Genomic DNA, 25,227 nt, shown 5'->3' with positions numbered 1-25,227 from the left:
TTTTCTGGCTACAAATTAACTAGGGCACTTCCTTCTGGACCTCAATATCTATAATTATCTAAACTGTACACAACCTTTAGTGCAGCCGAAGGGAAGTTCTGTGCTTGTTCTGTACCATCACAGAAGCTTTTTAGAAATGACCTCAGCTCTGGTCTTCTCCGTGGTTTGGCAACCATACAAACTGCCTGCCAGAGTAGTCATTTTGCTCTAGCCTTAACCACTATTGACTTGAGCTCTCCTAGCACCTTAATTCTGGATTACCCTACCTTGGCTCTGGGAAATAAAAAGGTGAATTACCTCTTCTCTCAAATATGAGTTCCTTGGTGCTGTAGGCCTTAATATTGCAGCTACTTCTATAAACATATTCCTAAGTGCAGCTGTCTGCTCTCTGGGATAGAATATAAAATGCCCTGAATTCTGCTGGGAAAAGAAGCCAGCACCTAGTGTTAAGTACTATATCCTCTTTAGGAAATGCCAGTAACGCCCTCCACTTGCAGGGTGGCCAGAGTTTTGCTACCACACACCCTCCAACACTTACGCCCCCCACTGCTGCACCTTGCGTGCTGCCAGCCCGCGGCCCTGGGGCCTGAGGCCAGTGCTGTGCAGTACACACAATCTACTCTGTGCATAAATCCACAGAGAAACAGGAATGGAGAATAACATAAAATGATATTTGATACAGTGGGAATCAGCAATTTTGCACAGAGCCATTTGGGAGATGTTTACTGTAGTCTGCCTGAAATTAGGACAAAATTGAATAAATAAGTTGCTTTGGAAAGTGTGAAAGCTGCTAGTGAACTCTATTCTTTTTTATCAGAAGTGGCTGAAATCAATGAAGTTCTTGCAGAAAATCTCTAGGACTTGTCAATAAATCTTATTATAAAGATGGTTGACTGATCAAGATGACACTACGTAACCCTTCAGAATTAAATAAACTAATGAGTAAAGAAGCATATCAGAAATACATAAAATCTATTGAGTAAAAATGGACCCTTCCTAAATAAAGCAGTATAAAAGAACTTTAAAAAAAAGGAAAAGAGAGAGTGACTGGTGGTGGTGCAGTGGTTAGAGCATTGACCTGAGACACTGAGGTCCCTGGCTTGAGTACAGGCCCATCCGGCTTGAGCGTGGGATTGTAGACATGATCCCAAGTCACAGGAACTGTGAATTATCTCTATTAGAGTTGTGGGAATGGATCCTCAAAAAGTTAGCATCAGCTCTTTAATGTCATAATTATGTCTCATTAACTTGTAAAGGCCCAAATACCCAGGGATCTTCGCTTGGCAAGCCTAGTTTGAGGAGCACCCTCCCTTGGAAAAGGATAACCGCCAGAAGTCACTGCTTGATAAGTTCTCCCCAGGCCTCTCCCAGATCAGTTCGTTTGCTAGAATGAAACTAAGAGAAAAAGCAGGAAAGGGCCAATAAAGATAAAATTAATTTATTTGCCCTTGTAACTCCCTGGGCCACCCTGGGGCCCCACAGTCCTACACCATGCCCTGCAGCAGTGGGATGGGGAGTCCAGTTCTCTGGAGTGCCTGCTCCCTAGTCCAGCCTGGAGCTGGGTCCCTCCTGACTCCCATCATCTTGCTCTGACATGCAAGGGGTGCACAGGTCCACCTGCAACAAACCTGGGCCTGCCTCTGGCAGCAAGGACAGAGCCCTGTGGGTGGCTGCAGCAATGATCCCTGTGGGCTCGGGTAGGTGGGTGAGTGGGAGGGCAGACAGGAGGGTGTTTGTGGTTCAGTGTAGAGAGCTGCTGTTCTGCTCGTCAAAGGCCATCTTGCCCAGGAGCTGGCTGTCCAACTCCACCCCACTCACAGGTAGCTGGAAGAAGTTCATTTCGGCTGCTAAGGCTGCCATGGCGGAAGGGTCCTGGCCAAACTGAGCTCGCAACATCATGTCCATTTTCTCCAGCCTCCTCTTGAGCCGCTTAGCCTCCCGCTCCCGGATGAGCCGGGCCTGCCGCTTCTCTGGGGTTTCATTGGCCCGCTTGAGCCTCATGGCCTCCCGATCCCGCTGCAGCCGGCGTGCCCGCTGCTCGTCTGTCTCCTGCATGCGCTGCAGGCGCTTGGCCTCACGGTCCCTCATGCGCCTTACCTCCCGCTCCTCGGGGGTCTCATTGTCCCGCCGGCTCTTCTTGGCCGTGCGCTCTCGTTCCAGCCGCTGCAGCCGTACTTCCAAAGGCTCGTTCTGTCGACGGAGGGCCCACTTGCGTACGCTGGGGGTCTGGGCTTCCAGCAGCTTACGGTAGGCAGCACAGTTGTTGCACACGAGCAGAATTCCAGCAGGGTACACTGGAGGACTAAAGGCAATGTCTTTCCCGTCAGCACTGGAGGGGCCCTCACTGTGGGCTGGGGGTAGGGATTCCATATTAAGGACTTCAGGAAGTTTCTCACTAAAAGCAAAAATTTCGGATGGTTAGTGTTGCCTTCTAGCAAGGTTCAATTCTGACTTATTCCTGTCCAACTAGACCACTTGCTGCAAGTTCACCACTAGGGGTCAGTTTGAGTGCTTGGGAGACTTCTTCACTCTACCTCTGCTCTTTGGGCTAGGGTGTATACCAAGTTTTAAAGCCCACCTGGAGTTAAGAGACTGACCTAACTCCCACAGCAAGCCACTAGAAATCAGCCAAGCCCTTACAATGAGCCCTTTCATTCAGGCCAGAATGGTGGCGTTTGGTAGCTGTGCAAGGCAGTCCTGCTGCGGGAGGAGGCAGTCTTCCTTGAAGTAGAGGCTGCCTTCAGGGGAGGTACAGCCCACTGGTCTAGCCTCCTCCTGCCCTGGCCAACTCTGCATTGTACACTAGCAAATGGGACGAGCACACAATTCACACCACTCCATCTTCCTGGGACACAGAGACTATGTCCTCACATCAGGGTCCTCTCAGCACCCTGTCACTTCTTTCCCCATACTTTATCATGAAAGTTCTTGGACTTCCCCACATCTCTTCCTAGATGAAAATATTATTCTGACAGGGGAAGGAAATGGGAATTCATTTCCCTTGGGAGAAGGCTAATTAATGGAACAGGCATATTTACTGACCTCATTATTTGTATTTCCGAAGAGTCAAGAATCAGTTGCCTCTGCATTACATATCGCTAGCTTTTACTTTGATCTGGGAAAGCAGAACCTATACCCAGTAATTTGGTCCCAACACAAGAGGGTTAGGTGCCCGGCTAACCTGTTAAACGTGGCATGGCTGGTGAAACGGGCTCCACACACGGCACAGTTAGACCGCTGGTCCTCGGAGTGGATTAGGAGGTGCCGACCCAACGACCCTGGGGAGCTAAGGGCCCGGCCACAAACAGGACACATATAGCTCTTGGCGCTCACCACTGCCGCAGTGTGCTGTAAAACAGAGCCTCAATCTGTCAACCCACACCACCTACAGGACAACCCGCGCCCTCTTAGGGTCTACTTTCTGGGAAACGTCCCCTTTCCGTAGCCTCAGAAAACAAAGGATTTGCAACTATATTCCCTGTTTAGCACCTGGAAAAGTAAAAGTCTTGTGTTCATGGGCTTCCAGAAGGGCCCGGCCACACAGACCATTGCTCTCGTTTCATTAGGGCTCTGACTCGATTCTGGGATGTGTGGCTAAACTGAGCAATGGGCTCCAGACATCCTCAGAGCCCGAGAGGAGTTCATGCTCAGGATGGTTTCTGTCTGCCTGCCTCACATTGTGCAGCTACAGGTCCATGTGAAGGGAGTGACAATGGCCAGTCTAGAAGGTAACTGGAAAGACGGCTATCCAAAAGATATTTAAGTGTCCTGCTTTCCTTCAGTCCTTTAAAGAATCTTTTGAAGAAATGAGTCTTCTTCTATACGATGTGTCTTTATACTCTAAGGCAGGCTGCCGCGTGTGTGGACGCTGTTCTGGTTCCGCTCCCAGGGCACAGTGCTCTGGGGCTGGGTTGGGAAACGGAACACAAGTCTGTCTTACTCTGTCCCTCTCACTTACACTAACTATCTCCCATATGTCAGAAACATTTATGTTAACTCATTTTTTCTTCTTTAAAACACAGCCCTCATTAGTAGCAGATGTTAGTTTCTATTTCTAGTTCCCTATTTAAAATATGCATTAAGTAAATTTTTAAAAATGATACTTAATTTTCATAGCATGTCTGCCTGGGAACCCCAGAACACATTTATCCAACATATTCCACTTAGTCTCCAGAATGTTCTGAGACTTGGAGTGGGGTCTTTTTTTTTTTTTTTTTTTTTTTTTTAATTTATTCATTTTTAGAGAGGAGAGAGAGAGAGGGAGAGAGAGAGATAGAGAGGGAGAGAGAGAGGAGGGGGGAGGAGCTGGAAGCATCAACTCCCATATGTGCCTTGACCAGGCAAGCCCAGGGTTTCGAACCGGCGACCTCAGCATTTCCAGGTCGATGCTTTATCCACTGCGCCACCACAGGTCAGGCTGGAGTGGGGTCTTAAGGAGAGCAACAACCCAAGGTTCCTCTGGGAGCTGGAAGCAAAGGCTAATCAACAAGCTGCTGGCGCTCAGGCTCCTGAGCACGCAGCTCCCCCGCCATACCTGGTACACGTGAGCGATCAGCTGCTCCCGACTCCCACAGTCTAGTTGGCAGAGGGGACACTGGCAGAGGCCAAGTAAGGGCTCAGAATTCAAATTCTCTGCGACCTGCAATTCAGTAAGTAGACAGTTCATTAAGACTGCTGCTCAGTCTCTTCCCTGCCCCTACTTCTTTTTACAGGGTGTCCTATTAGAAAAACACAACCTGATATCACACATTATAACATGGACCACAGGGAAAACTGTCTCCATTTTCTCCAAGGCTTCCTGCCATGAGGGCATAGGACTGCCCCAGAGAGAGCTTAGCTACTTTTTTCCCCCAAGGTAAATTCTATAGAGAGAGAATTAGCTTTCCTCCTGCCATGCTTCTTGAAGGACTCTTCACGAAACACCTTACTGAATTAACACTTTGACTTAAAATAGCAAGCACCTCGGCCGGATAGCTTCGTTGATTAGAACATCATCCCGATATGCAAAGGTTGCAGGTTCGATCCCTAGTCAGGGCATATACAGGAACAGATAGATGTTTCTGTCTCCTCCCCCCACCCTCTAAAATAAATTAATTAAACAATTTGTGCAAGCATATTCAAGAGAACACATCAGGAAGTCAGCTAATAGTTTTACAAAGGTGGATATTCTGTCTGGAAAGAAGTGGGGGGCTTTAGGAAGGAGAGCAGTATGTGGGTGTGGTGATATGTAGGTGGGAAAGGAAAGCTGAGTGTCTGAGGTTTGGGTAACTGGTGCTGTGAAGGAAGAGAGGCTTCCTGTGAAGGCCCAGGAGACCGTCAGATGAAGGCTGTTATATCTAGATGGGAGGCACTGGGGCAGAGTAGAGGGTAAGGGGGTTCCCAGACTCAGGAGCCATTTGTCACTTGCCTCATGCTCTACCACTTCGTTCCCACCAACAGGCTGTTCTGCAGTTTCTAACTCTTTTTCCACTTTGACTACCCCTCCATCTTCCTCTGACGTGTGGGAAGAGACTTCATCTTGTGTGGTCTCCTCTTCATCACCCTCACTGTCACCTGGAACACACAAACTGGTCACCTGCTCTTATTTTGCATGAACACATCTTGTGTTGCTTTCCACCTTAGAGTTTGCAGCTATAATGGAAAATATTTTCAGATATTCTGTAGTAATATATAGTTTGTGTCAGTGCTTAGTAGGGTACAAGTCATGTTAAGTGGAAGCCAGCTACAGTTGTCTTAAGGCCATATATACACTAAAGAGAAAAGCTAAGGCAAAACTGAATTGGAAAATGGTTATTGGGCTCTATACATTATCAAAAATAGTAACTTCTTATCCATGGTTCCCAAATATCTCACACTTCCAATCACACTCCTCACGTACCTCACCATTCCCACAACATACTGCCTCTGATTTACCAACACTTCTCACTGATTTCATAAACTTACTTTTCTCCATAACCCTCTGAACCCCCTGACAATTTCTTCATGGTGTCACATATACTATTCTGAGTCCCACTAATCTGTCCTCTCCCAATGAACCCCAGAGCACACTTAAAGAAACACTAACAAGTTTTTTCTCTCTATTCAGTAAAGGAGGCAGTAGTAAATTAGGTTAAAATGATGTCACTTTATAGGGAAAGGACTCTTTAATATAATGGAAAAATTTGCATAGCAACCAACCTTAGGCAGTTTATAGCAGTATTCGTCTCACTGTGTTCTTACTACTTGGCTAGTATCTCAGCATTCTAGGCTAAATAAATCCATTGTCTCTGCAGGCTCTTTGGATTATCTGATGGATGATTGGGTGCATTAAGTAGAAGGAACAAGTTCTTCTTTACTTTAGAATGAAATATAATTATTGTGACTACAATAAGAATGGAGTGTTTTAGTTTATGGAAGAAGATACAGCTGTGGGGAGGTCTGCCTGTGGCTGGGGGATCTTCAAGTTTTGTGGGAGCTTATTTTCTACCCTATTACTTATATAATAGTGAAAAATGCTTTTTTAAAAAAGAAACCCATGATAATAAAGGGAGTTCTTTCTGAAAGGAAAAAATGTGCTAGTACCTGAAAGATCACAAGAGGAAGCCAAGCCTAGGGAAGCTGTCAGATTCCAGCCCCATCACAATCCCACCTAGATCTTGGGCCCCTGGGTCTGACTGTAAGCAAGAGAGAAATACAGGGTACTTTCACCAGTCTCTCTGCATCAGCAGTGAGACTCAGCTTTTCTGGCTGACAGTGCTTCTTGTCCTCTTTTCTATCCCTTGTACGATTTCTAAATCCACCAGTATCTGGGCAAAACTGGCTTACTATATTTCCCTTCTTCCTATGAAAACCTAACCAAATCATCTGTTATCAGTTACACATGTCCCTGTTAGTTGCTCCACTTGGCTGGTGTGCTGGATTTGGTATGGCACGTATGCCCCATTCCCCAGCTCAGAGCTTTAGTTTGAATCCATCTCAGTAAAGAAGGATTGGCACAGATTAAATCATACCATATTATCTCACCAGCTTATCTGGAATATTTGTAAATTTAGTCTAAGACAACAATGTATCAAATGCATTTTTGTAATTTATCCAACATCCAAATATATCTATCTCTCTACTTGAAAGATAAAATAAAAAGTAAGGGCTTTGACTAGTTAGCTCAGTGGTAGAGCATCAGCCCAGCATGTGGATGTTCTGGGTTCAATTTCTGGTCATGGCACACAGGAGAAGTGACCATCTGCTTCTCCACCTGGACGCCCTCTCCCACCCCCACCTGCAGCCATGGCTTGATTGAAGTGAGTGGGCCCCAGGCGCTGAAGATGGCTCCATGGCCTCCACCTCAGTCCCTAAGAAGAGCTCGGCTGCTGAACAGCAGAGCAACATCCCAGATGGGCAGAGTATTGCCCCCTCGTGGACTTGCTGGGTGGATCCTGGTAGAGACACATGTGGAAGGAAATCTGTCTCTCTGCCTCCCCTCCTCTCACTAAATTAAAAAAAAAAAAAAAAAGTGTGCTGTCCAGAGGGATACATCTTTTCCAGAATAGACACACCCATTAGACTTTTATAGATGTTCCCATTCCTACCTGTTACTCAAACTGGTGGCTCCAACAGGTTTTCTAGAAAGATATGGGTTCATTTTTCTCTACTTGAGCAATTAATTGCCAAATTATTAATTTTTTGTTGCTAAATTACTAGTTTGAGTGAAAACAAGAAGGGTGCAGAACTCTCTCCTCACTCTTCCTCAATCCGAAACATGGAGAAAAATCTGATGTGTCTGTCTGAACTGATACCAACAATAACTCGTACTGAATGAGATTAGTAAAGTGTGGAAATTGTCATGGAAAACAACACATTCCAAGGTGTATTTGTTCAGGCAGGTCACAGAATAGACGATCTACAAGGCTCCACTGGCCACCAGCCACCGTCTTTTCCATCTCTCAACCACAGGGATCTACTTCAGACTTAGTGTGGAAAGGGAAGACCTTGATGTTAGCATTGTATATGATGCATAGCCTCATTGGTACGCAAAGTCTCTTGTATGACATTAAAACTAGGCCCTCAAGCAAAAATTTCATCAATGCCATTCTTACATTTTATTAATTATGAATAAACAAGCCAAGGAGACGAAGTTTTTTTTTAATTTTCACTTGACCTAACCCAGGGGCTGCTTGAGTACTAACTATTCCTATATTCCTATCTATCACAATCATCAAACCTATCTGTGTATGGCACTGTGTCAAGTACTATTGTACATGAGTTTAAAAAACAAAACAACCCTGACCAGGTGGTGGCGCAGTGGATAGAGCGTCAGACTGGGATGCGAAGGACCCAGGTTCGAAACCCTGAGATTGCCAGCTTGAGTGCGGGCTCATCTGGTTTGAGCAAAAGCTCAACAGTTTGGACCCAAGGTCGCTGGCTCGAGCAAGGGGTTACTCGGTGTGCTGAAGGCCCACGGTCAAGGCACATATGAGAAAGCAATCAATGAACAACTAAGAAGTTGCAATGAAAAACTGGTAACTGATGCTTCTCATCTCTCTGTTCCTGTCTGTCTGTCCCTCAATCTGTCTCTTAAAAAAAAACCCCAAAAACCTATAAAGCCAAACCTATTCTCACTCTGGATAAGCAATTGCCCATGCACCTTAGAACATCTCTGGGAACACTGAAGATCTACAAATCTCCTTCTTCATGTCTTCTTCCCAACCCATGCACAATCCCCAGCGCACACACACTCTAATAATTCTGCCCCCATTGCCCTGAGTCATTACCAGAAGGTGTAGAACTCACTGCTACTGGAGTCCTGATCTCTTAGTTGTTGGATAGCTTGTCGCTGACTGCCAAGGTCTCCAGGAAAATCCGTTTTCATCATCGCCTGGCGGGCTTGCTCTTCTAATCCAGCAAATACTTGATCCCCTGGTGGTCACAAGGAAAGAGTCAGGCCACCAGCTGGGCAGCACATCCTCAGGCAAGCTCATTGGAAAATCAGACCATTCAAAGGTGACAGGCAGGTACCCTGTGGTGGAGTCATTTGTCTCCAAGTCAGCTTGTTGTCCACACCTGTTTCTGGGCAGTAAGCCTGATGCTCCAGAAAGCATCATTTGCATCCCTTAAACCTTCCTAATCTTTACTTCTTTTCAAAAGGTGATCAATTGCTACTTTACAAATTCAGCTTCAGAATCTCAATTCCACTTATAACCCTCCATCAGGATTGGGCAGACAGAGGCAAGAGGCAGCGGGACAGGATGAGATAGAGCAACAAATCTGACGCAATCTGTGAATCTTTTTTTTATTTTATTTTTATTTTTTGTATTTTTCTGAAGTTGGAAACGGGGAGGCAGTCAGACAGACTCCCACATGCGCCCAATCGGGATCCACCAGGCACGCCCACCAGGGGACGATGCTCTGCTCATCTGGGGCGTTGCTCTGTTGCAACCAGAGCCATTCTAGCGCCTGAGGCAGAGGCCATAGAGCCATCCTCATTGCCCGGGCCAACTTTGCTCCAATGGAGCCTTGGTTGCGGGAGGGGAAGAGAGACAGAGAGGAAGGAGAGGGGGAGGGGTGGAGAAGCAGATGGGCGCTTCTTCTGTGTGCCCTGGCCGGGAATCGAACCCGGGACTCCTGCACGCCAGGCCGACGCTCTACCACTGAGCCAACCGGCCAGGGCCCAATCTGTGAATCTTAAGGTACTAGCAATATGACCGAGTCAGTGTCTGTCTCTGACTACATGTAAATCAGTGCTTCACATACTCCATCTAGATAACAATGCTAATCCCAACTTTTATCCACTCTTTCTAAAACATGCTCTGGAAGTTCTTCCTTACCTACCTTTCTCATAGCCACAAGCAAATCAACAACTAGCTGAATAACGGATTAAAAGAACTCCTGCTTAGGAACACATTTCCTGGAAATGTCGTGCCATCTAATTTGCAAAAGGATTTCATCTGGTGTCTTTAGTCCAATGATCCAATGTCTTTTTTTATTTTTTTGCAGGAAGTATCCAAAAGCTCTAGATCCATTCTGTTTATGCACTTACTTCTGATGGCTACTGAAGAGTTAACATTTAAGTGCTCTTTTATTTCCAAGAGGCCAGGCATAAGGAGAAAAGAGAATTGGGTTTCTCGAGGTTTCCATTATCTCAGTCAGAGTGGAAACTATAGTCCCCATTCTCCAGCTACCAAGAGAGAATAATAAAAAGCCCTAGTGAAATGCTTGACAATAGACTAATAGCGCTTTCTTACTGAGGAGAGAAAGGGAAGTAAACAGGATCAGGTTCCAAGGCAGGAGACAATGATGTAGGAAAAATGAACAGGTTAGTTGATCTGCACCACCAGTCCTTAGGCAATGAAAGAACTGATGTGAAGAAGGCTTCATGTGATGACTTAGGCATTCATTCAGTAAATACTCATTGAGCATTTATTATATGTTAAGTGCTGAGCACTAATAATACCTAGTAATTGGCACTTCCTAGCTCTAGACTCTGTTAAGTGCTTTATAGTTACTTCACATTAATTTTTTGAAATTCTATGTGGTAGGTATTACTACCCACATAATACCTATACTTAGGAGAAAACTAAGCTCTATGGTAGAACTAAGTATTCAAACCCAGGTCTGCCCAACTCCAATTTCTGTATTTTTAAATTGCTTTCTAATAGAGATATAAGCAGAATGTTGCTTAAAATAAATGCTGTCTCTATGAGAAGAACAGCTCTGATCCTAGTGTTAGTTACCTTCATACCATAAGGAACTGATAAACACAACTCAAATATCAAAATAACGTTCTCTGGGCCAATATTGATAGTTCTGATACCATGTGGTATTACCATGCCTGGGCTAGAGTAAGTAATATTATGGCTACTGTGATACAGTCAGTGAGAAGAAAGGTGGTTAGAGTTGAAATGAACTGCAACCACACAGCCCTCAAGTAAAACAAAAATAAGCTGCTTTAAGTCCATTTTCATGATATCCAAGATTACACACTGGACAAAAATTACTGCTAGGGAAAAGCAAAAAGTGAATTCTGTGTTATAGTGTTTTCTCTTCTTTCTTTGCAGAAGTGTAATATTTAATTTCTTCTTCTTGTTGGTTTCCACTATAACCACAAGACCATGGCCAACTAGAACGTTTGCTGAATTCTGGGTAGGTGCAAGTTTTCGGGCCTGGTAGCTATGGGCAGATATGGCACTAAAGAACAAGTTATAGCCTGACCAGGCAGTGGCGCAGTGGATAGAGTGTCGAACTGGGACGCAGAGGACCCAGGTTCGAGACCCCAAGCTTGCCAGCTTGAGCGCAGGCTCATCTGGTTTGAGCAAAAGCCCACCAGCTTGAACCCAAGGTTACTGGCTCCAGCAAGGGGTTACTCGGTCTGCTGAAGGCCCGCGGTCAAGGCACATATGAGAAAGCAATCAATGAACAACTAAGGTGTCACAACGCGCAATGAAAAACTAATGACTGATGCTTCTCATCTCTCTCCATTCCTGTCTGTCTGTCCCTGTCTATCCCTCTCTGACTCACTCTCTGTCTCTGTAAAAAATAAATTAAAAAAAAAAAAAAAAAGAACAAGTTATTTACCAGCATATTATTATCAAGGGGAAGATCATTCTCACCAGTTAGCTAGGTTTATAGCATATTAAAAACATGTATAGATACTTTCTCCCCCTTTCTGAAGGAATCACCATTGGATTAGTAAAAGGACACCTAAAAGTATATGATGTACATTTGAAGATCAGCTAGTAATTCAGTTTGGTCTCCAGCAATGGGAGCTTAAACTTTATTTTTGTTTATTGATGTTTAAATATTCAGGCTTTCACAGAACAGAGAAGGGTCTGTCCCACATAACTTCCCTATCTAGGACTTTTGGTTCACCTAGGCAATCTCATCTAGGACAGTTGAGATAAATTAATTCTGTCATTCCTTTCTGGCTTTTTGGAGAGAAAAGCTGTACTCTGTTCTTGATCTGCGAAAAAAAGGCTAAGGTAAACTTTATTCCTCAGAGCCATACCTATTGTTTTAGCAAGAGAGACAGAGACAGAGAGAGGGACAGATAGGGACAGACAGAAAGGAGAGAGATAAGAAGCATCAATTCTTTGTTGGGACACCTTAGTTGTTCACTGATTGCTTTCTCATATGTGCCTTGACCAGAAGGCTACAGCCAAACCAGTGACCTCTTGTTCAAGCCAGCGACCGTGGGGTCATGTCTATGATCTCACGCTCAAGCCAGTAACCCTGGGCTCAAGCCAGCAATCTTAGGGGTTTGAAACTAGGATCCCTGAGTCCCAGTCTGACACTCTATCCACTGCAACACTGCCTGGTCAGGCAGGGCCATTTTTTATTTTAAACATCCAAAGCAAACTATATACAAAACATAAAAAAAGACATGATTTTGAGCCCTGGCCGGTTGGCTCAGCGGTAGAGCGTCAGCCTAGCGTGCGGAGGACCCGGGTTCGATTCCCGGCCAGGGCACACAGGAGAAGCACCCATTTGCTTCTCCACCCTCCGCCGCGCCTTCCTCTCTGTCTCTCTCTTCCCCTCCTGCAGCCAAGGCTCCACTGGAGCAAAGATGGCCTGGGCGCTGGGGATGGCTCTGTGGTCTCTGCCTCAGGGGCTAGAGTGGCTCTGGTCGCAACATGGTGACGCCCAGGATGGGCAGAGCATCGCCCCCTGGTGGGCAGAGCATCGCCCCCTGGTGGGCATGCCGGTGGATCCAGGTCGGGCGCATGCGGGAGTCTGTCTGACTGTCTCTCCCTGTTTCCAGCTTCAGAAAAATGCAAAAGACGTGATTTTGGCAGACCTCATAGAAAAAGATATATGAATTGTCCTCTAGTTGTCATTTACCTAGTCCCTAAAACCTGGCTGTCTAGAATTATCCTTTCAGAAGTAGGCAGTGACACTTGCTAAAAGTATATCATAATTAAGTATAATGTGATCCATAGAGATACTAGTGATTAAGAAGTGTTATACAATTGCCTACTTGTATAATGTAGAATTATTCCCTTCTATCTTGAGACTGCTGAAGTAGGTTTGAAAAATCCTCTTATCTCTAAATATTAATAAAGGGTAACCATCTTATTTAACATGGGTATTTATTTGTCTATTAATAGCTGAGAACAAGTCATCTAAGCTCCCCCAGTACAAAGTGAGGTGCCACCTCTCCTTTTATTAGTTTGAAATCAAGATACACTGTTTAGCCTGACCGGGTGGTGGCACAGTGCATAGAGCATCGGACTGGGATGCAGAGGACCCAGGTTCGAGACCCCGAGGTCGCCAGCTTGAGCAAGGGGTTACTCGGTCTGCTATAGCCCCACAGTCAAGGCACAAATGAGAAATCAATCAATGAACAACTAAGGAGACGCAACAAAGAATTGATGTTTCTCATCTCTCTCCCTTCCTGTCTGTCTGTCCCTATCTGTCTCTGTCTCTGCCACACACACACACTGTTTAATTGGGCTCAGGTTTTTCAAACCAGATAAAAACAGGGCCATGCAAGCAGGTTTGCAGAAGAGATGAGAAACCAGAGATGAAAGTTATTAAGAAGGCAGATTTGCCTGACCAGGCGGCGGCGCAATGGATAGAGCATCAGACTGGGATGCAGAGGACCCAGGTTCGAGACCCCGAGGTCGCCAGCTTGAGTGCGGGCTCATCTGGTTTGAGCAGAGCTCACCAGCTTGGACCCAAGGTCGCTGGCTTGAGCAAGGGGTTACTCGGTCTGCTATAGCCCCACAGTCAAGGCACATATGAGAAAGCAATCAATGAACAACTAAGGTGTCGCAACGAAAAACTAATGATTGATGCTTCTCATCTCTCCGTTCCTGTCTGTCTGTCACTGTCTATCCTTCTCTGTCTCTATAAAAAAAAAAAATTTTTTTTTTAAAAAGCCAGATTTTACAATTCTCATTCCCGAGTCCCTGATGCAGTTAAAATACAAGAGTGGGCAAAAGTAAGCTTACAGTTTCTCATGGAAAATAATACAGCAATAAAAAATGATATAAGAATATACTGTTTCGTATAGTACTCACACTGTAAAGCTACTTTTCCCACCTCACAAATGCAGCTTCTGGCTGACTAAAATCAAGTGTAGGAGCTGAAACATACTGTAACAGAGCAGATGCCAACTTTGGGGGAATAAAAGAGCTAGTATTGGGAGCGAGGAACTTACGATTCCATTTCTAGCTGATAATCTCTATAACACAAGGTGTATCACATATTGGAACATAACCATTTACCTCACAGGGACGATGACTGAATGAAGATAAAACAAGTTGAAATTTTTAAAAGAGAAGGAACTACAAAGGCTTTCTTTTCCTACTTCTCTGTAAAAGCTGAAAAACTTTTTTTTTTAAATAAATCTTTTTTTTTTTTTTAATTTTTTTTTATTTCATTTATTCATTTTAGAAAGGAGAGAGAGAGAGAGAGAGGAGACAGAGAGACAGAGAGAGAGAAGGGGGAGGAGCAGGAAGCATCAACTCCCATATGTGCCTTGACCAGGCAAGCCCAGGGTTTCGAACCGGCAACCTCAGCATTTCCAGGTCGACGCTTTATCCACTGCGCCACCACAGGTCAGGCGTAAAGCTGAAAAACTTTTAACTGAAGTTGAATGTTTTTAGTACGTACTTTGCAATCTGAAAACAAAAACTTTTAAGAAAAGGCTTTCTTTTTCTTAGCGGTTTGCTTGGTATAAACACACCAAATGAGCATGTGCAAGGCACTCTATTTTCAACCTCTCTAGAAACAGTTGACAAAAACTTATACTCAGAAGGGGTGAGATGAGGAAGGAGGGAGGGAAGATCTAACAGATTTCAGTCCATCAGCAGTTTTTCTGTGACTAACAATTCTGGGGTTTTATTCCAAAAGCTCTTGTCAAGTCTATTAATGAACTGGATAGCTCTGAGATACAGAGACAGTCCCAAGGAAAGCCAAGTAAATGTCAGAGCAGCCTGCACACTGGCCTCTAAAGTGGATCAGATGAATGCTGCCAGGCTACAGCCGGGAGATCCTTAATATATTCTTTTTAGGCGGGCTTTGAGCTTCCTGCCACACAATCTTCTTCCCAGAAGGCAGACCTAATGGAGCTCAGCCATTACTCTGCTAGAGTGCAGACTGGCTTTGATACTGAAGTAGAGCTTCTGCAGACTTTCCTGCCTCCCCGACCTTGAGTCCATTCCTTTTACTTTAAATAGACAAGCAGTATTAGATTCAATACATTTGATTGGTTCCATTTCACTGCAAGGGAACAGGGGATTCAAGTGGTCAGAAGACTGAACTTACCAATTTCTACTTGCTATTACTGTCATGGGCAATGTGAAGATGACTTTTCAAAAAAAGGCAAGATCAGCTTCTTCAGAACTCAAATAGTAAATAAATAGAAGGTTCGTACTTTTCTTTGGTCAAGCTTAGTCCACTACCTGAGAAGTCCTCAGAGTTCCCTACCCAAATGTATCACTGAAAACAGCCCCTCCCTTGGGTCTACTTTTCAGGAGCAGCTAAATATTTCTGTTCACAGCCCTGTATATGTCACCACCACAGAGGCTGGAAAGTCCCACCTACTCTACCACAATACAATGAATGTTCCCATGCTCTAGAAACTGCATTTCTGCAGCTGTGTGATGTGTGATATTCTCTCCCGCTCCATGGCCTGCTTGTCCAGCTATTTTCCAACTCTAACAGCAGCTCATCTTGGTCTGACTACGGTGGAAGAAGATGCAGCTGATGGATCTATGTTACATGGATACGGGCATGGGTCGCACAGCCTTCCCTGGCTCCCCTGGCCTTGCCACTATCATGCCATCATCTTCCCATCATCTTTCCTCAAATCTAACCAGTCTCTTTGGACAGGAGGTTTGTATAGGTCAAGGCCCAACTCCTACGATGCGTTATTTATGAACCTATCACCTCTGTTAAGAGTACCTTTCCTGCATGACCTGTGGTGGCACAGTGGATAAAGCCTTGACCTGGAACGCTGAGGTCGCCGGTTCGAAACCCTGGGCTTGCCTGGTCAAGGCACATATGGGAGTTGATGCTTCCAGCTCCTCCCCCCTTCTCTCTCTCCTCTCTCTCTCTCTCTCTCCTCCCCTCTCTCCTCTCTAAAGTGAATTAAAAAAAAAAAAAAAAAAGAGTGCCTTTCCTGCTCTGCCTTCTTGGGGTCACATCTGTCTTCTATCAGTCAAAATCCACCTTCACCTAGAGAAGACAATCCTAAACCACTATGTTAAATTACTACGCTAGATATACTTCATTTTATCTCTTAATAATCCTCACATTCAGGCCCATTCAGTTTTATTGTTTAGCAGCAATTTCTAAGTCCGTCTTAAACCACTCATCTTTATATTGAGCAACCTTCCACAACCACCTAGAATGTATTGCTAGAAACATCCAACTTGTTTTGTCTTACAAGATTTTTCCAGGACTTAAAGAATTGTATCTCAAGGTTTGCCACCCTAATCTCATTATCCTGGGATACAGTATGTTTTTAATGAATTTTTGTCCTCTTAACTCCTTATCTAATCTGTCCTTTCAAATGCTTTTTTTTTTCCTTTAAACTATCTCTTGGCTCTGGCTGGTTGGCTCAGCAGATAGTGTTGGCCTGATGTGTGGATGTCCTGGGTTTGATCCCCAGTCAGGGCACACATAAGAGGCGACTATCTGCTTCTTTCTGCCTCCCTCTCCCTTCTGTCTCTCTTCCCCTCTTGCAGTCAGTGGCTCGACAGGTTTGAGCATTGGCGCAGGGTGCTGAGGATGGCTCAGCTGACCTGAGTGTCAGGCTCAGGCTGAGGATAGCTCAGTTGTTTCAAGCATCAGCCCCAGGCTGGGGTTGTCCGGTGGATCCTGGTTGGGCATATGCGGGAGTCTGTTTATCTTACTCCTCCCATTTAAAAGAAAAATAGCCTGACCAGATGGTGGCGCAATGGATAGAGTGTTGGACTGGGATGCAGAGGACCCAGGTTCGAGACCCGTAGGTTGCCAGCTTGAGCACGGGCTCATCTGGTTTAAGCAAAGCTCACCAGCTTGGACCCAAGGTCACTGGCTCGGGCAAGGGATTTCTCGGTCTGCTGTAGCCCCACGGTCAAGGCACATATGAGAAAGCAATCAATAAACAACTAAGGTTTCGCAATGAAAAACTAATGATTGATGCTTCTCATCTCTCTCCATTCCTGTCTGTCTGTCCCTATCTATCCCTCTCTCTCTGTCTCCGGAAAAAAAAAAAAAAAAAGGAAGAATAAAATCTTCCATATGTTATACCACTGAATTCTCTTCAAAGGTTGCTATATTTTACTTAGTCAATTCTCCATAATAGGGGACTATTTGTTTCTTATAGACATTTGGGGTGAGGATGCTTATCTCCCCAGATCATAAGAAACTTTCTGATTAACTATCTCAAATCTACATAGATATATTAAGGTGCTTTAAGGTACTTGAATACCCTCTATGAGCAGTGCTAAAGATGAAGGGATACCAAGAAATATATACATGGTCTCTGTCCTCTAGAAGTTTACAGTACAATTTCTGAAAGAAAACACATATCCAAAACAGTTGAAGAATACTGCAAGGCAAGAGTGCATACCTGGTCTTCCTGTTACCAGTGTCTCCCTCATGCAACTCATCCCAAAACAATACATTCTAAAGTCACTCCACTCTCCCTGCTTAACCCTTCGAGTACTCCGAATGTTCATGTAGGTCCTCAAAATTCCTGACCATCCAGAGTATGATCGTACATGTATGTCTTTAATCTCATTAAAAAAAAATACAAAAAATCTCACTCCGAAGGGTCAGCGAGCATAAAAAACCTCACTATTCAAAGGGTTAAAAACTTTCAGTAGCTCCTTACAATCTAAAGACTGAAGTTTGAACTTCACTGGGCCTTTCAGCCTCTGCGATGTAGAGTTAAACATCTCCAATCTCATGCCCTATAGTCACTTCTGGACAAGTAAAACTTCTGCTCCATCCAAAGTCTTCATGTCCCGTGAACATATCACATGTATTCCCGCTCTCTCTCTTTTTTTAAGTGAGAGGTGGTGAGGCAGAGACAGAATCCACCCAGCAAGCCCCCTACCAGGCGAAGCTCTGCTCCTGTTGCTGGGCAACCAGGCTACTTTAGCATCAAGGGGAGGACATGGAACCATCTCCAGCGCCTGGGGGCCAACTTTGCAGAACGGAAATAGAAAGAGAGAGAGAGAAAGAGAAAAAGAGAGAGAAAGAGAGAGAGAGAGAGAGAGAGAGAGATATGTGGGGTAGGGAAAGAGGTGGAGTAGAGAAGTAGATGGTGGCTTCTCCTGTGTGCCCTGACTGGGGAATCAAACCTGGGACTTCCATATGCCAGGCCAACACTCCACCACTGAGCCAACCGGCCAGAGCCATGTATTCCCTCTTGAATCTTTGCTCATACTGTTTTTCATACCCGATTTTATCTCTCCCTTAACTTTTTTTTAAAGAAAATCTACTTTCTACCTTCTACGGCCCAGTTCAAGTTCTGGGCCTCTTCCATTAACCATTCCCTTGCTACCTCAATCCACAATGCTCTCTCTCCTCTTAACTTCTATAGTATATACCAGTGGTCCCCAACCTTTTTTGGGCCACGGATCAGTTTAATGTCAGAAAATATTTTCACAGACTGGCCTTTAGGGTGGGACGGATAAATGTATCACGTGACCAAGACAAGTGTCAAGAGTGAGTCTTAGACGAATGTAAAAGAGGGAATCTGGTCATTTAAAAAAAATAAAACATCGACCCTGGCCGGTTGGCTCAGTGTTAGAGCACTGGCCTGGCTTGCAGGAGTCCCAGGTTCGATTCTCAGCCAGGGCACACAGGAGAAGTGCCCATCTGCTTCTCCACCCTTCCCCCTCTTCTTCCTCTCTGTCTCTCTCTTCCCCTCCTGCAGCCAAGGCTCCACTGGAGCAAAGTTGGCCCAGGCACTGAGGATGGCTCTGTGGCCTCTGCCTCAGGCGCTAGAATGGCTCTGGTTGCAACAGAACAATGCCCCGGATGGGCAGAGCATCGCCCCCTGGTGGGCATGCCGGGTGGATCCCAGTCAGGCGCATGTGGGAGTCTGTCTGACTGCCTCCCGTTTCCAACTTCAGAAAAATACAAAAAAATAAAAAATAAATAAATAAATAAAAAAAATAAAACATCGTTCAGACTTAATTATAAATAAAACAGAAATAATGTAAGTTATTTATTCTTTCTCTGCGGACAGGTACTGGTCCATGGCCCAGGGGTTGGGGACCACTGGTATACACAGTTTGCAGCATCCCTATTTGGCACTTAGCATTTGTATATACACATTCTAGTTTTATATATCCTTATGTTATTTCAAGCCAGGGATCCAGCACAAGGCTATTCACAGAGCAGTACCCTGTAAGTGTTTGTTAATAGGAATACTAAGGATGAGTCAAAGGCATGGATTCCCAAGACAGTTTTCCAACACTGTCTCCAGCAACCACACACACTTTTAAATCCATCATGTGTAACACCTTTAACCTGTTTTTCTTTACAAATTAGTGTGAGCCTAGAACCTAAATTCAGATTATGTACTCTTCCATACTCAACATTCCCAAATCCCAGGAGACAGAGCCCAATACTCACAGTGAACTTTATTTGGATTTGTCTGTTTCCGACGGGACATGTTTCTCTGATCCAAGAGGTCTGGCCTTTCCCAGTTTCACGACTGGATATGTTCCTACTTCCCTGTAGGATACTGACCTACAATAAAAAGGATTTCGTTAGCACGTTATTTTGTCCATATATTATACAATATTAACAAATAAAATTTTTTTTAAATTCTTCATAAGCATATAAAACTCACCAGTTATAGATAACTGAACTAATTAAAGAAATAAAGAAATGAACACATCTAAAAAAAAAAAAAAGAAAGAAATGAACACACCTTTAGCGCAACATCAAGGTCCCAAAAAGTTTAAGAGGGGAATCCTTTAGAGGATTTAGAGAATTCCACTCTAAATCTATCTGTGGAACCCAGAATACTGGTAAGCAGATCATATCAAGATCACAGGATAGAAAAGGAAGCAAGAAAACTCAGGCAATCAGCGTTAGTAGTACTGTGGGCTTCAAGGAATGAACCCCTGTGAATTGTAAAAGGAAGCACAAAAAGCTAAAGAGGGAGGCAGATCACATGCCCACTGGAAGTCAAGCCCTGCAATATACACCACTGGGAGCCTCCAGGTATTTTTCACGAAGTTATCTTGCCTGGAGGTGACAAAGGCATCACATCCCGGAGACAGGAAACATCTCAAAACAACATCAGGAAACACGAGCCTCTTTCTAGTGATGCAGGCACAGTGCTGGGCACTGTGGATCACAGGGCACTAAAGCAAATCAGACTTCCAATGTTGAAGATTGGCTCTCAGCAGAAGAGCCAGATGCCATTCACATTGTCGAGTACTAATTCAGCAGCCCAAAGTGAACATCAACCTGGGCCTGCTCACATGCTCTGGAGCAGCGGTCTTCAATAACTTTAGTGTCTCTTCTCAACCCAGCCTCTTTGAGCAGAGAGATCAGTGGAACAAACAAAGAGAAAAGCTCCCCAAATGAGAAATGCTGCAGACACATGCTTCCCCGAAACAGAAGGCAACAGATATTTAAGCCTGGAGGTTCTTGGTTAGTTATAAGACTTTCCCAGTGTTGTTAGAGAGCCTGAAATGAATTAGTATTGGAAGCTGTGAAATTTTCGTTGGAAGACAAAGTGAACAGACAGACACAGATTAAAAAGAGATAGATTCTTTTTTCTACTAAGGTCCAGAATATGGATCTGGCCACGTTTTAATTTTTCTTTCAGTTCCTGCCTTTTCAAATTGCATTCACATTGAATGAGCAAATTTAAAATTATAGTTTACTACCTTAAGAGGCATTATGAGAGGTTACTACTAGCTACGCTAGGCACTCTAGTTCGTGAAGACTCACCTCCTGTTATGCCAACTAACTCCTCTATGTAGCTAGAAAGGACCTCAGACCTGTAATCAGATCCTGCCTCCCCTTACCAAAAGAAGAAAGAAACCGCAAATGGCAAAGACAGGCCTCCACAGGAAGTGGCAAAGGAAGCAGCTTTCAGGCAGTCTTCTATCATATCTGCATATCAAACACAGTTCTTTTTCAGACCTTTAATTAAAAAAAAAAAAACAACCTCCAAATATACATAAAAATGAGTTTTAGCTATGTAAAAGGCAGTATGCTGAGTTCTCATGCTAATGGTATGCATTCTCTATTCTAAGTTTTGTGTAGGCCATTTCTTTCTAATCAAGTAATTTTATTAACAAAAGCAGTGAATGGATATTAGATTTGGGATAACATACACTTTTTCTCTAAGTCTGTGGCATCACAAAGTGGAAAGCTGAATGAAATGCAGGTTGTCTTTAATTTTTTTTCCTAAAATTTGCAGAGCTACACCTCTCTATTGATAAAAAAATATATAAAATCTTAACTAATCTTTAAATTTCTATCAAGATCAAAAATTGAAACTGAAATAAAGGTAATAAAGATGCTTCTGAAGGAAGGCCAAATAATTTGAGACAGGCTCTATTCTGATCATCTTGGTGAGGCAACAGTTCAACACTAAGTCCGAAACTTAGTTCAACACTAAGTCCGATGAATATCTGCATATTTAAACTGGCAGTGTCCACTGCATCTCATAATCCTCCTAGTGGCCAAATGGGGAACCGACCAGAGGGTACCCAATGGAACTTCACACCTGAGGGATCAAGGGAAAATTAAGCAAATACTCTCCCTACCTCAAAAAAGAAAGCCTGTATGGTAGAGGACTCTTGAAAATAAACAAACAAACAAATAAATTCGTAAGTACATAAATGGCACTTAAAGTTCATTCTTGGCCACACACAAAATCTCAGCGGTTAGGCAATTGTTTTGTAGGCATTAAAAGCTAATAAAATCCAGACACTGTTCTGAAGGTCACTCACTGAGTTTTACTTTTAACACTTAGTTCCCAAGCCCAGATCTGAAGCCAGCACAAAAATGTAAACGGATAGCCGCCTGAACATCACCACCGTGAAGAAAACCGGGATGGGAAGAAGGGTCAACTGTGAGATTCAAATCTACAAGGGATTCTATCTAAAAAGGAAGGCAGCTTTATCTGTCTTAGAACGAGGGTAAGAGTCCTTGGGAGGGGGGCCAACGTCTCCCCTCAACACCGTCCCTGCTCTCCCACAGGTGTTCGATTGCAGCTTCCAGAACACACCACAGACTTTAGCAAGGAAAACACGAGTGTGAAATCCAAGCTTTAAGAAAAGAGGGTGCACTCCCACCTCCAGCTCTGGTGCAGCTCCCACGGAGGAAAGTAAACTCGCCTGAATCCCAGTGATCTGTATCTGCCAGAAAGGAGAGGACAAGAAAGCTGGTCACGTAGTTGCCTCACTATTCACCCCGTTTAGACTTCTGTTTGGTCTGGAGCATGTGGATAATGTCGAGATAGTCCCTCTGGCTTCTTCAAGCATGAGCCAGGTAGATTCCCAAGAATTATCAGACGAAAGCCAGTGGTCTTCCGAGTCGGCTCAGACAAACCCTCAGACAACAGTCTTCTCTGAAATCTAAATTTAGAAGCCCGTCCGCGAGACGGCGACTCCCGGACTGATACCCGGGTCCGCACTCCCACGCCCATCCTCCCCCTCCCCCAGCTCCTCCCCCGCCTGTCAGACGCCGGGGCCGTCCCGGCTGTTCCAGGCCAAGCCCGACCTGGGCCCACGCGGGGAGGGCGGCAGCGCGGACGCCCCTCCCACGCCAGAGGGGCGAAGAGAGGCTAGCTAGCCGGGTCCCGCCTCGTCCGGGGAAACCGGGGCAGGGGGTGGGTCGGAGCCTGGGCCGCCCCCGCCCCCCAGGCCAGAGCGAGCCCCCAGCCCCCTCCGCAGACACAGACAGACAAAAGATCAACAGCCAGTGACCCAGAGTGGGGGGTTGGGGAGCCCCTGCATCCTCAGCCTGGCCCCAGAGGGAAGTAGTCGGGGGTCGTTTTACCCGGCGCCTCGGCGCTCCGCGGCGCTCCGGGTCCCTGGGCCCCGCCTCCGGACAGACGGACCGCCGGACAATGGGCCCCGGGCTGCAGCTCGGGCCAGCCAGACCAGCCCTCTCCTGGACTGGGCCCCGGCAGGAGGAGGGCGGCTGCGGGCCGAGCAGAAGGCGGTGAGCCAAGGGGCCCCGCTGCAGACGGACAAAGCCAACGGCAGACAGACGGACGGAGGGGGAAAAGATGGCGACGCGGGCGGCGGGAGCGCGCTGCTCGCGCACCCGCGGCGAGTGAGGCGCGTGCACAGCCTCTTCTCTCCCCCTCCCTCCTTCTCCAGCTTGGTCCCCCTCCCGGCTCCCCAGGCGCGCGCGCAGTGTCGTGGGCGGGGCTTAAGGGGAGAAGGGTCCGACTGTAGGGAGCATCCAATCCCAGACGCTCCAGAGGGGGCTCGCTTCCATCCTCGCAACCCACTGACCATTGAGCCTCTTTAAACTCCTCAGCACCCCTAACCCCCTCCTGGACCTGTGAACTCCATCCTGTCAGCCCAGATCCTGGTTTCCTACCCCATCTTCAAGTTCAACCACAAAACCCACATCCCTCAACCACAGATCCACCGCAGGCTCCCCCTCTCCTTAGCCCAACCTTAGTCACCCCCCAACCGGAACCCTCTTCCCTTCATTCCCCCCACACTTCGTGGTTTCTTCGGCTCCTATGGGCCTTTGTGGGAGAGGCTAGGCTCAGCTATCAGAACCTCGAAGGAGAAAAATATTTAGATTTTTTAAAAGACATTTAAGTCTCCCAACATGAATCTCAAACAATAATAAAATAGTAGCTGTAGAACTATGGCACTTAAGGGACATTTGGGACAATTGAGAGTGGTTAGATTCACTTCCTAATAAAACACCTACTTCCCCTGTCACCGTCCCTTTCTAGTGCCTCACTACTTTCCTTTTCTTTTCATTCTCTCTTCTTGTAGAATGCCAGAGCCTGCCTCTGACATAGCTTACTTGGAGACGTAGGGAATGCAGTGGGAAGAAGATGGAATCCGGTATTAGAAGATCCAGTTTTGAGTCCCACCCAGCTCTGTTACTGATGAGCCTAATGACTTTGAGCTAGTCACTTCCCGGTTCTGAATCTCTGCTTCCTGAGATGTAAAACGGATAATAATGTAAAGTGAACATATGAAAAGCATTATGCAAAATACTCTTTGTGAGTTAATGAGGATGCTGACCCTTGCTTGTAAGTAACAAGTCCTGGTATTTGCATAAGGCGCTCTTGCGAAATGCCCTTCCCGTAAATATCCAAAGAGATGATATCATTGTCTGCATCTTGTGTTTAATGTCAGAGAATGGCTGTATTAAAGGATCCTGGTCCTTCACAATTCTGTAGTAAAAAGCTCATTCATTTATTCATTTATCGTGGTTGGGATATTTAGGTAGAAATTATTTTTCTTTAGTTTTGGTTAAGGAAATATTTGTTTTTCTTCATTTACTTATTGATTTTAGCTTGAGAAGAAGGGAGAGAGGGACAGGAACATTGATCTGTTCCTGAATGTGCCCTGACCAGGGATTGAGCCTGCAATCTCTGCGCTTTGGGGGGACGCTCTAACTAACTGAGCTATTTCACCAGGGCAAGGAAACATTTTAATTTCATTTAAAATTTTAATTTCTAGCAAATCAAAAATGGAATATTCTCATCCAAACAGAAAGTTTTTAGAGTTTCAGGTAAGAATGCAAGTTGGAATAAACATTGGCTTTTATATTTAACAGTAGTTCTTGGTGAATTTAGGCCAAGGAATACAAATAGGACTTTATTACATCACTTTACAGTTGACATAATTGATATTTTCAACATAAAAGTAGCTAGCAGGTAAAGCATTAGGGGAAAGTCTCTAATGAAATTTCTTGGCTTCATCATTAAGTTACTGTGTAAAGTTAAGCTGTTTGTTCCATCTCCTTGAGTTGCAAATAAAATGGGATCGTAATAATGCTATTCTTATAACCATCCCGTGGTCTAGAAATGTCTGAGGTGTTGTGACTCAGGATTACAAAGAAATAAGAGGAAATTTTAAAATAAGGAATTAGTTTCTTTTTCCTCTGCTCTCATCTAAACTGATTCTGTATCTAAAGGACTTTTTAATTAATTACGGCTTTTTTTCAGCTTCATTTTTTTATTTGTACTTTCCCAATCTACTCATATAGTTATGCTATTATTTTGCCCCTTCATCCTTCAACTATATTAACATTCCTTTTAAACAGCTTCCTAATCTGTTCAGTATTTGTTGGATCCTA

At 44.9% G+C, this 25,227-nt stretch overlaps 2 protein-coding genes across 5 annotated transcripts in view; one reads left to right on the top strand and one right to left on the bottom strand.

Annotated features, from left to right (window-relative positions):
* The window catches only part of LOC136380711 (IST1 homolog), a 450,214-nt gene that overhangs the window by 398,389 nt on the left and 26,598 nt on the right, over window positions 1–25,227 (top strand). The window lies entirely within an intron of this gene.
* On the bottom strand, window positions 1,423–23,244 carry ZNF821 (zinc finger protein 821). 4 transcript variants are annotated; one of them, XM_066349066.1, is made up of 9 exons: window positions 22,948–23,244; window positions 22,242–22,304; window positions 20,964–21,081; window positions 19,552–19,668; window positions 8,767–8,892; window positions 5,408–5,553; window positions 4,535–4,639; window positions 3,182–3,348; window positions 1,423–2,395 (listed from the first exon to the last, which is right to left on the bottom strand). In XM_066349066.1, the coding sequence occupies exons 4-9, from the start codon at window positions 19,589–19,591 to the stop codon at window positions 1,741–1,743; spliced, it is 1,239 nt and encodes a 412-aa protein (XP_066205163.1). In that variant the 5' UTR covers window positions 19,592–19,668; window positions 20,964–21,081; window positions 22,242–22,304; window positions 22,948–23,244; the 3' UTR covers window positions 1,423–1,740. The 4 variants fall into 4 exon arrangements, with proteins under 4 accessions (XP_066205163.1, XP_066205162.1, XP_066205165.1 ...); XM_066349065.1 differs by having other exon boundaries at window positions 20,964–21,051; XM_066349068.1 differs by lacking the exon at window positions 8,767–8,892 and having other exon boundaries at window positions 20,964–21,051.

Source organism: Saccopteryx leptura, chromosome 9 (assembly GCF_036850995.1).
Source record: "Saccopteryx leptura isolate mSacLep1 chromosome 9, mSacLep1_pri_phased_curated, whole genome shotgun sequence".
Classification (NCBI taxonomy): domain Eukaryota; kingdom Metazoa; phylum Chordata; class Mammalia; order Chiroptera; family Emballonuridae; genus Saccopteryx; species Saccopteryx leptura.
Note: the sequence above shows the minus strand (reverse complement) of the source record. Positions and strands in the feature narration are given on the sequence as shown.

Bases quoted from the DNA above. Each gene is read 5' to 3' on its own strand.
- ZNF821 (XM_066349066.1), bottom strand. From the start codon at position 19,591: ATGTCCCGTCGGAAACAGACAAATCCAAATAAAGTTCACT. The intron at 5,554-8,766 runs GTGAGTTCTACA...TGTGTGTTCCAG, and splicing joins AGATCAGGACTCCAGTAGCA to GTGACAGTGAGGGTGATGAA. The intron at 4,640-5,407 runs GCAAGTGACAAA...ACTGAATTGCAG, and splicing joins ACGAAGTGGTAGAGCATGAG to GTCGCAGAGAATTTGAATTC.